The following is a 12130-nucleotide window of genomic DNA, read 5'->3' as shown; positions in this document are numbered from 1 at the left end:
AAGGATCTCTACAAGGACGTCATGATGGAGAATCAGCCGCCCCTCACATCACCGGGTAAGAGGAGACTTTATTGTAAAGGAGAGAGCAGTACGGAGGGTCAACCTAGATCCCCCATCATCTGATAAACACATAGAAACAATGTATTCAGTCAGTGTGTGTGTTTCCTACAGATGGACCCAGTAATGGGAACCCACCAGAGAGATGTCCCTGTCCTCTGTATTCCCAGCTAACAGTGGGGCCCAAACTGTAGGGTGGTGCACATTATTGTAAAGGAGAGAGCAGTACGGAGGGTCCACCTAGATCCCCCATCATCTGATAAACACATAGAAACAATGTATTCAGTCAGTGTGTGTTTCCTACAGATGGATCCAGTAATGGGAACCCACCAGAGAAATGTCCCCGTCCTCTGTATTCCCGGGATTCCACACGGGAAGATCACACCAGCTTATATAAGGTTAAGTAGAAAGATAATCAATAATAGCTGATGCTTACATTTTGACATGTTTAATAGCTACTGTAAATTGTTAGAGCTAATCTTGTTTTTATGAAATATTCAGGGTATAAACCAAAGTGATTGGAATAATGCTGTTAAAGAAGAGATAAAAAAGGAGAGGGATGAGGTTAGTGTGATGGAGACGTTTTTGGAAGGACACAAGAACATCATAATGGAGCCATTCAGTGACACAAACCCACCAGAGAGATGTCCCCGTCCTCTGTATTCCCGGGATTCCACACAGGAAGATCACACCATCCCCCACCATCATCAGGTAGGTGAGACTAAAAGTATAGAAAACAGAAGCGATTCAGAACTTTTCAAAACTTATTCTTCAAGGTAGTCTCTTGTTTTGTTTACTTTTACATCTAACGTGTTGTCTTTCCACCCCTTCCTCCATTTCCAGTTCTCCCTTGGAGCACCCTGACTTTTAGGTTTTAAAAATGAACATACAGTACTTACCATAGTTCCATGGGTCTTGGGGTCTAGTCACATCGAATTATAGGTCTTCTTTCTTGTGTTCCACCAATGGCGGGTGGGTGTTGAATGAGGCAGTGCTGTTCTTTGCTCATGTGAGTTCAGGCTGGAGTGATGATGAGCTCCCTGGGCTCAAGTGAAATGAGTAGAAAACCAAATTGGTATCTGCTGCAGGTCATTAACACCTACCGGTCATGTCCCTTCCCTAACCTGTGACTGAACAGTGAAAGGACAAGCGGCCGACTGATGAGTTCATCTTTCTGTCACTCTGCTCTCTCCTCCATTGTTAGCACTTTATCACAGCGGCTTGGCTCTTGGTGCTGCTATGCTCTGCTGCATAGGACCTGCAAGAGGCTGATACCAGATCACATTCAGGTACTTACACTGCTTGTATTATAAAAAATAAATAATAATAATTGAACCACCTCCCATCCAGCAAAGTACCTGTTCATCACTGGATATTAGGTGGTGTAACGGACATATGCATGCTGCCTGGACATCGATAATCTTCATGCAGGGAGGACTACAAGGAACTGCATGGCTTGTCACAATTGGATGTACCACATTGTATTCTGAGCTCAAAGGGTTAATTGGACAATGGTCTCTTTCACTGCTAATTGCTAATGTACCCTTCGCATAGCTAATGAACTCTCTTTTGTGTAGGTAACAGCCTCCTGTGAGGTGTAGGCTGATGGGGATTATGTGTGAGTGATAATTGTTTTAAAGGTTAATTGAATTCTATTGTCTGATCGAGCTAAGTAGGAGCCAAAACGTCTAGCGGCTGATTGGCTCAAGGGAATGTCATTGTTTCAAAGTATGTGTATTGAAGTCCCCCCTGGGGGGGGGGGGGGAGTGTCATTTGTTTCTGTACAGTTTGTAACCAGATATAAGGAAGAAAAATGTGGCATTAAAAGTCAGTCCTGCTTGACTCTGCAAACGTAGCCCGTCTCGTTTCTTGAAAGGGCGTTCGATGGGATATACCGGCGGTACCTGCATCTCGCAGCTTGCCAGGGAAAAGGACGTCTCCAACGGCTGAGACCCTCTCACCAGTGGGTAGCCGTTACAGGTGGTTATACCAGGATGATATGCAGTTGCAGGCATCACCTCGGTACCGTTTTTTTTAGCGCCAACTGTCGACTCTCTTGCAAAAGAAATCGAAGTGGCTAACCAGCTGCCTGATTGCTATTACAAGCTTCTGGAGGGCGCATTCCACCCCCCTCCTGCCGCCTCTCGCTGCTTTCTCAGGTTCTCCCGTCCCACCGGGAGATCCGAGCGATCAGCTGGTGCATCTGCGGGCTGGCTGGACTGCCAAGCAAAGATTGGATTGGCTTTGATTGGCTGTTCGTAATAGTAACCAGGAAGCGATGACATGACATCACTTTTGGTTTTCTCGGAAACCAGCTGTGCCATTTTTTGGGGGGGAAATCAAAAGCATTTAGAAACACAGATCTTGGTGTTTTGAATGCTTTTAAGTGCAGAGGAGGCATTTGGTGTCTTATAGACCCCAGATCTCTCCAAAAAGGCATATACCTATTGCTTTCACAAGGCTTGTGTCAGCAATAAAAGTAATACAAAAAAATGAAAGCAAGAGTATAAAAAAAAAAAGAAATAAATTAATAATAAAAAATAAAAAAATTAAAGTGCATCTGTCTTTCTGTGCTTGAGACGCAAAGGTGAACAGGCGTTTTGGTCCCACACGCACACAAACAGCGATCGTCCCACACATGTAAGCCATCACCACAAACGTCGGATCACAGGCAGTAATTCTATCACCAGACCTCCTCTGTAAATCTAAAGTTGCAACCCGTAAAGGCTGTTAAATGTCGCCTATGGATAGTAAAATGTATGTGGTTTGTCGCTGTTGCACGGGCGTACACAATTTTAAATTGTGACATGTTTGGTGTCTGTTTACTCAGCGTAACTTTTATATGTTACAAAAAATTTTGTTATTTGTGGGGTTTTTTTTTTTTTGCATTAAAATTTAAAAATGTGCGCATTTCCTAAAAAATTGCGCATGAGAAAGCGATGCGCAAATACCGTATTACATAAAGAATTGCAAAACCCACCAATTTATTCTCTAGGGCCTCTGCTTTAAAAACTATATAATGTTTGGGGGTTCTAATGCCGCGTACACACGATCATTTTTCGTCATGAAAAGAAACAACGTTTTTAAAAACGTCATTTAAAATGATCGTGTGTGGGCTTCACATTGTTTTTCGGCTTCTGAAAAACGTAAAAAAAAAAAAATCGAACATGCTGCATTTTTTAACATCGTTTTTCGGGTTGTAAAAAACGATCGTGTGTGGGCTAAAACTAAGTTTTAAACCCACGCATGCTCAGAAGCAAGTTATGAGACGAGAGCGCTCGTTCTGGTAAAACTACCGTTCATAATGGAGTAAGCACATTCATCACGCTGTAACAGACAGAAAAGCGCGAATCGTCTTTTACTAACACGGAATCAGCTAAAGCAGCCCAAAGGCGAATAGAACTTCCCCTTTAGAGTGCCGTTGTACGTGTTGTACGTCACCGCGCTTTGTTCATCATTTTTTAAAAACGATGGTGTGTGGGCAACGTCGTTTTTAATGATGAAGTTGGAAAAACTTTGTTTTTTGGACATGCTGAAAAACAACTTTTTTTTTCATGCCGAAAAATGATTGTGTGTACGCGGCATTAGTAATTTATTTGCAAACAATACAGATTTTTACATGAACATATAGTGCCAGAGAATGCCCGGACTGGAAGTAGTTGATTGTCTATTGATGAATACTGAACTGAATCCATTTGTGTCCCTGGAGATCAACTTTAATTGTTTTCTAATTTTTTTATTATTATTTTGGGGTTTAGGGTGAAGAACGGATTAATATAAAAGCTGAGGTTAAAGAGGAAGAAGTAGAGACGTATGTGGGGGATGAGCAGCCGTCCACGGAAGAGGTTGGGATGATTATGAAAAGTGAAGAGGATGCAATTTCTTTACCTATCAACACAAGTAAGTATCGGCACTATGGAAGAATCAAGTCACAATTTCAGTATAGGGATTGTAGTTTAAGCAAAATTATTAATAATTATCAGATCTTCACCATATAAGATGAGACTTAATTTTAAATGGTGGACCATCGGAGTTGGGAAGAAAGAATGAACTTTGTAAGATGAAGGGGTCATCATTTGGGAAACTTTCCTGGAATTTGTGTGCGAGTTGTTGCTACGACAACATGTTTTGGAGGGTGTAGCCTCCTTTTATCAAATCCGCCCAACGCCATTGTAAGCATCCCTAAAATAGAATATCTTTTATAATCGTACTTACCTAGGAGAGTGCTGCATTGGTTCAATGCTGCAACTGAAACTGTGGGCTGTGGAGGGGGTGGGAGCGACTGGCTCAGGCTGGCTGAGAGGCTGAACCAAATGCCAGTCCAGGCATATAGGCGGATCCCGACCATATGGTTGCGATCTTTCCTAAACCTGGACCAGCTCTGTGACGTCAAGCAACAGCGGGCTTCAGCATGCTGTCTGCTGAAGACGGGTCACAGGAGTGCAGCACGAACTGCACTCTTGTGATCCACAGGAGAAGTACAGCCAAACAAGCATGATAGCAAGCATGTAAATTTACTCCATTACTCGCTGCAGCCAAAGCTGTGGGAGGCGGCCGGCTGGGGAAAAGCAGGTGGTGTCGGGCCAGAAATGACGTCAGCGGGGAAGAGCGATGCCATGGATGATGGTCGGTAACACATTTCGAAACTTCCTGTTTCTTCCTCAGATCTCTGGTGGTTTTCATTAATCAAGGTGTTTAACCGCTAGACTTAGTCTGGTGCCCCTCTTATTCCTCTTAAAATCCCCTCTATGACCTTCTCTAAGGAGGAAGGCTTTCCTATTGCCTGAAGGGTATCAAATTTGGCAGTACTCTGCATAAATTTAGAGTATAGCCTCAGATTCATTATTTAAGTAATCGTATAATGTACCATCATCCAGGATTTGGCACTACTCTCTTGTAAATCCAACTTTCTTATTCTTCACACATTCAAGGTCATGTTACATCCTAGAGCTATTTTTTTTTATCCTTTTAGCTGGTTTGTTTCCATAATTTACTATTATATTTTTATCCAATTTCATGGTAGAGATCTGGGAAACTGTAAAATGCTCAAAATTAACATACATGGTGGATATGCGAGACTCTTTTATTTAAAATCTTCTTTCCAACAGATGGATGTGATGTGAGGAATTCCTCGGAGAGACATCTTCTATTATCTGCTGATTGTAAGTCAGAAGATAATGTCATCACACAGGATCCTCCAGGAGGAAATCCAAATACACAAAATATACATCACAGACCTTCCTGTCCGGAGACATCAATGGATCCCTCTGATCAGGGGGAATCTTCTCATCAATCACATACTATGATTGCAAATATCTGTTTAAGCTTCCACACTTCAGATAGACCAACAGATCCTTCTAATCCCAAGGAATCTTCCTCACCCCAAGATCGAGTTCACAGAGGTGACAATCTATTCTCATATTTGGTGTGCGGGAAATGTTTCACTGAAAACAAAAACCTTGTTAGACATCAGAGAATATACACAAGCGAGCGTTCTTATTCATGCTCAGAGTGCGGGAAATGTTTAACTGGCAAAGGAAAACTTCTTGTACACCGAAGATATCACATGGTTGAGAGTCCGGTTTCCTGTTCAGAATGCGGAAAATGTTTCTCTAAGAAAAAAGATCTCCTTGTACACCAAAGAATTCACACGGGTGAGCGTCCTTATTCATGTACCGAGTGCGGGAAATGTTATACCCGAAAAGGCGCACTATACGAACACCGGAGAATTCACACGGGCGTGCGTCCTTATTTATGTTCAGAGTGCGGGAAATCTTTCACTGACAAAAAGGCCCTTCTTAAACACCACAGAACGCACACGGGGGAACGCCCTTATTCATGTTCAGAGTGCGGGAAAGCTTTTGCTAACAAAGATAACCTTGTTACACACAAGAGAATTCACACAGGTGAATGCCGTTATTCATGTCCAGAGTGCGGAAAATCTTTCAATAGGAAAGATAAGCTTGTTACACACCAGAAAATTCACACAGGTGAGCGTCCTTATTTATGTTCAGAGTGCGGGAAATCCTTCATTCATAAGGCAGACCTTGTGAAACACCAGAAAATTCACACAGGTGACCTTCCTTTTTCATGTTCAGAGTGTGGGAAATCCTTTATTTACAAAGGAGACCTTGTGAAACACCAGAAAATTCACACAAGAGTGCGGGAAATCATTCCTTGAGAAAAAGTTATTTCTTACACACCAGAGAAGATGGGTGAGTGCATTCAGACTGCGGGAAACGTACAACCGATAAAATAAGTCTAATTGGACATCAAAGTGAACCAGCAGCTGATTCTTCTGACAAATATACGATGACTGTAAATAGGTAAAACTCTCCAAAGAATAACTGTAGGATATAGAAAACTAGTTTATAAAGGAGTACATCCAGACAAAAGTCATATTTAATTTATAGATGGAGTTTGATGGGCTGAGTCTTCTCTTGGGTTCATATATTTCTTGGAAAGTCCAGTGGTGGGAATGTGCCTGATACAGCTCCCCTACTTTTCAATATAAAAAATACAAAAAGGTCCTGCAGGTATCCCAGCAAGCCTACGATTTTCATATGGAGGGGGGAAGATAAGCCCACATAGTGTACAATGCATATCACAGTACCCCAGGGGCATAGTAAAAATATTCAAGTCTAAAATGTGGTTTTGTAGTGAATTACCCATAAACATTCAATTATAGCACTATGGTCCTCCTACGAAAGAGTACTGGGCTAGTCCAATACTTATAAAGAAGGCACCATATAAATTTCTGAATATGTGCGCAACACACTGGCAGTTATGACAACAGGTGGGTAACGCAATATTAACATGACAATACAGCAATCATGCCAATACATGGACAAATGTAATAATACTGATCAAGAAACAAGCAATACATAAGCAATAAAATGCATAAACAATAATTGGAGCCTAGTCTGCCTGTTATTTTTGTGTATATGGATCTAGCTAGATCTGCCACAGAATGTAGTGTGGATGGTGGGAGGAGATCTGTCGGAGAATGTAGTGTGGATGGTGGAGGAGAGCTGTCGGAGAATGTAGTGTGGATGGTGGAGGAGAACTGTCAGAGAATGTGGTGTGGATGGTGGAGGGGAGCTGTCGGAGAATGTAGAGTGGCTGATGGAGGAGAGCTGTCGAAGAATGTGGTGTGGATGGTGGAGGAGACCTGTCGGAGAATGTAGTGTGGATGGTGGAGGAGAGCTGTCGGAGAATGTAGAGTGGCTGATGGAGGAGAGCTGTCGAAGAATGGTGTGGATGGTGAAGGAGAGCTGTCAAGAGAATGTAGTGTGGATGGTGGGAGAACTATAAAAGAATGTAGTGTGGATGGTGGAGGAGAATGTAGTGTGGATGGTGGTGGAGAGCTGTCGGAGAATGTGGTGTGGATGGTGAAGGAAAGCTGTCGGCGAATGTAGTGTGGATGGTGGGAGGAGAGCTGTCGGAGAATGTAGTGTGGATGGTGGAGAGCTGTCGGAGAATGTTGTTTGGATGGTGGAGGAGAGCTGTTGGAGAATGTAGTGTGGATGGTTTAGGAGATCTGTTGGATAATGTAGTGTGGATGGTGTAGGAGAGCTGTCAGAGAATGTAGTGTGGATGGTGGAGGAGAGCTGTCGGAGAATGTAGTGTGGATGGTGGAGGAGAGCTGTCGGAGAATGTAGTGTGGATGGTGGCGGAGAGCTGTCGGAGAATGTAGTGTGGATGGTGGAGGAGAGCTGTCGGAGAATGTAGTGTGGATGGTGGGAGGAGAGCTGTCGGAGAATGTAGTGTGGATGTGGAGGAGAGCTGTCGGAGAATGTAGTGTGGATGGTGGAGGAGAGCTGCCGGAGAATGTAGTGTGGATGGTGGAGGAGAGCTGTCGGAGAATGTAGTGTGGATGGTGAAGGAGAGCAGTCAGAGAATGTAGTGTAGATGGTGGGAGGAGAGCTGTCGGAGAATGTAGTGTGGATGGTGGGAGGAGAGCTGTCAGAGAATGTAGTGTGGATGGTGGAGGAGAGCTGTCGGAGAATGTAGTGTGGATGGTGGAGGAGATCTGTCGGACAATGTAGTGTGGATGGTGGAGGAGAGCTGTCGGAGAATGTAGTGTGGATGGTGGGGGGAGAGCTGTCGGAGAATGTAGTGTGGATGGTGGAGGAGAGCTGTTGGAAAAATATAGTGTGGATGGTGGAGGAGAGCTGTCGGAGAATGTAGTGTGGATGGTGGGAGGAGAGCTGTTGGAAAATATAGTGTGGATGGAGGGGGGAGAGCTGTCAGAGAATCTAGCGTGGATCGTGGAGGAAAGTTGTCAGAGAATGTAGTGTGGATACAGGAAGAACATTTGAAATACACACTGTCCTGAATGTTCAAAATTACATCTTCCCATAGGATGTACACTTAAACTATTTTATTCACGTTATCAACCTGTTAAAGTCTCCCTTGTGTAGACATCCAAAACTCTAATGCCGCGTACACACGATCGGTTTGTCTGATGAAAAACGGTCTGATGGACCGTTTTCATCAGACTAACCGATCGTGTGTGGGCCCCTTGGTTATTTATTCATCGGTTTAAAAACTAGGAACTTGATGGTTAACTAACCGATAGAAAAAAACGATCGTCTGTGGGCACGTCCATCGGTAAAAAAAACACGTATGCTCAGAATCAAGTCGACGCATGCTCGGAAGCATTGAACTTCATTTTTCTCAGCACGTCGTGTTTTACGTTACCGCGTTCTGAAACGATCGTTTTTTTAACTGATGGTGTGTAGGCACGACTGATGAAAGTCAGCTTCATCGGATATCTGATGAAAAAATCCATCAGACCGTTTTCATCGGATGAACCGATCGTGTGTACAGGGCATGAGAGTGCTGCTGGAGGCCATCATCTTGGATGTGATGTCGGCCGATTTAGAGCTGTCACTCAATTAACACTTTATAGCAGTAGTTCCCAACCTCCTTTGTAACCTCAGATACCCACAACAGGCTTTGCTTTGGGAATTTCCCTTAGATTTAATAGCAATCCTAAATACCAAGCAATTGACATGGATTTAACGCATCTATTCAAGGTGAAGCAAATCTTGAAAACCTGACTTATTGGGGGTAAGACCTCATTCATACGGGGCAAACTGAAGGGTACACCCTTGAAGGGCCGCATTTCCCCGTGCAGGAGGCAGTCTTAGTGATGTAAGTTGGGATGTAGCAGCTGCGCAAAGACACTGATACCATTCTGACATATGTACAGGTGTATGGCCCCAAATGCACACTGTCTGCAATCGGGGCCATACATCCACATAAATGTCAGATTGGATCTGTGCCCATGCAGCCGCTTGCATCCCAATTGAAATCACTGCGGCTGCCTACATGGGGAAACATGGCCCCCCATGGGCATACGCTTTAGTAAGTCCACCTTAACAAGGCTTCATTGAGGACTGAGGTTGGGTACCACTGCTCTACAGTATTCTACTTTGCTCCTCCTCAGCATAGTAGGGCAAACCTCCCGAACAAAGAATTCAATTAAAAGGGACACGCAAGGGAAAAGAAGTTCTGGGGCCAAAAAGGGGAGTGTTTAAGTTACACTGAATACTGTATGTAGAATAATAGAGTCTGCGCCTACTTACGTACACATCGCATAAGTACGAGGTAATTCCTGGAATTGACAGTAAGAAATAATCAAACATCTCTGAATTCTTGAAAAGATTGGAAACAGTTTGAAAACAACCTTTTTTCTGATCTTCTGTCAATATTCGAGGCACCATAATCCTCCATTAGAATCTGCCACACTATTTCCCTGTTCATGTTCAATTCTTCTGCCATAATTTTCACACTCAATCTTTGATTTGAGTGTACTCTATGAGGGTTCACACTCTGTCCACATATGCATTCATCCTTTTTGTTTTTGACTGCCAACTTCTTGCGTCATTGTGGATATCTTCCCACCACTTCATAAACCTTCATGGAATATTCACCACAAACCTGTTGTAACAGAGCTAAAGTTTCACTGAAACTTTTGTCAATTTTCACACAAAATGTGACGTAATCCGCTGTCCTAGATTCCTGTCACTCATTTTTCCACCAACAGCACAATGCACACATGTTATTTTTTTCTATTACTCCATAAAGAATGAGTCAACTGGTCTGCTGTGACCCAGGGGAGTGCGAGTTAGAACATGTCAGAACCACGCTTGAGTGAGAATGGTTGTGTGACTCACCACCATAGTGCTACACTGTAGGCACTCCGGGAAATAAATTGTCACACCTCGTATGTCATATTCCTTGAACTTACAAATACTACTCCTTAATTACAGAGGAACAAATGAGGGTCTGACACATAAACACACAATGCAAGAGAGTGAAGACATATTTTATGGAGAGGAGCAATTCACATATTACATTTTTCTTTGCTTTTATCTTAATTTTTTAAAGATGGTTACGGGATTTGGTGGTTCTTATTTTTTCACCATTGCAGTGTTATCTTATAATAATTCACATGTGCAGATACAGGAAGTCAGAAACAGGAAGTGATGTCAGGTGCGTAATAGGAAGTGAGGTAACATACAGACAGGAAGTGATGTAGGTTTTTAAAAAGGAGGTTCCCAGAGAGAGCAGTGAGTCTGGAGGAAGTAGAGAGAAGACATTGCTGGGACTGGCAGCAGAGGAGGTAATAAAGATATTATTTTCTATTTACACCAAGTAACCCCCGTCATATCCGTCCTCTTCCTCCATAGTCACTGTGATGTCTTTTATCTCCAGCAGATTATGATATACACATAAGCACTGAGAGATGGAACGAAAGCCATATGATGCCTTTATTAATAGAACTTCTCACTACTGAAATAACAATGATAAATAAAAAATATATAATTAAAGAGTATAAAATATTAAAGAAATTGTTGTAGTTCTAAACCTCCCTCGGTATTGGAAAGAGGGTTTAAATCCTTACTTGTCTATGAGTTATAATGATCAGCAAGGCTACTATATTCTCTGTCTACAGGGATCAGAGTCTTGTATGAATCACAATGATGTCATCAATGAGGATAGAGGAAGACCCGAGTCACATGACTGAGAGGATATTAGACCTCACCCTGGAGATTATCTACCTGATGACCGAAGAGGTGAGGAGGATTCTGGGAGGTCACATGACATCACTCTTATCTCTATTAATAAAACACAAACCTGACCGGAGTGGTGAGGAGGATTCTGGGAGGTCACATGACATTATTATTGTTCTTTCAATGCAGAGTTTTCCTCCAGTGAAGTCTGGTGACCATCTAACTATCACAGTGCCTTCACCTCACTCCTGGAAGCTCAAGAGAAACAATCACAAAAAGATTCTAGAAGTCACCAAGAAGATCGCTGAGCTGCTGACAGGAGAGGTGAGCGGTGCCGGGAATTCTGGGACATTATCCAGTAACAGACAAGGGATGTGTCTGGATGGTGACTGTATCATTGTGTGTGTCAGGTTCCTATAAGGTGTCAGGATGTCACTGTCTATTTCTCCATGGAGGAGTGGGAGTATTTAGAAGGACACAAGGATCTCTACAAGGACGTCATGATGGACAATCAGCCGCCCCTCACATCACCGGGTAAGAGGAGACTTTACTGTAAAGGAGAGAGTAGTACGGAGGGTCCACCTAGATCCCCCATCATCTGATAAACACATAGAAACAATGTATTCAGTCAGTGTGTGTGTTTCCTACAGATGGATCCAGTAATGGGAACCCACCAGAGAGATGTCCCCGTCCTCTGTATTCCCGAGACTCCACACGGGAAGATCACATCATCATCACATCATACAAGGTTAAGTAGAAAGATAATAAATAATAGCCGATACTTACATGTTGACATGTTCAGTAGCTATATTGTTAAAGCTAATCTTGTTTTTATGAAATATTCAGGGTATAAACCAGAGTGATTGGAAACAAGTTAAAGAAGATATAAAAGAGGAGAATGATGAGGTTGGTGTAATGGGGAAGTTTTTAGAAGGACACAAAGACCCCTTCAAGACCGTCATGATGGAGCCATCTGGTGACACAAACCCACCAGAGAGATGTCCCTGTCCTTTGTATTCCCGGGATTCCACACAGGAAGATCACACCAT

General features: G+C 43.0%; 1 protein-coding gene across 4 annotated transcripts in view; it reads left to right on the top strand.

Moving 5' to 3' along the window:
• The window catches only part of LOC120909503 (gastrula zinc finger protein XlCGF57.1-like), an 86606-nt gene that overhangs the window by 38282 nt on the left and 36194 nt on the right, over positions 1 to 12130 (top strand). For 3 of the 4 annotated variants that reach the window (XM_040321273.1, XM_040321274.1, XM_040321276.1), the window contains one exon: positions 3816 to 3957. In XM_040321273.1, the coding sequence (XP_040177207.1) occupies positions 3816 to 3957 (142 nt within the window). Of the gene's footprint in view, positions 1 to 44; positions 56 to 363; positions 456 to 558; positions 769 to 3815; positions 3958 to 12130 lie in introns of those variants that run through there. The other variant, XM_040321275.1, reaches the window with a different exon arrangement.

This window comes from Rana temporaria, chromosome 8 (genome assembly GCF_905171775.1).
Source record: "Rana temporaria chromosome 8, aRanTem1.1, whole genome shotgun sequence".
Taxonomy (NCBI): domain Eukaryota; kingdom Metazoa; phylum Chordata; class Amphibia; order Anura; family Ranidae; genus Rana; species Rana temporaria.
Note: the sequence above shows the minus strand (reverse complement) of the source record. Positions and strands in the feature narration are given on the sequence as shown.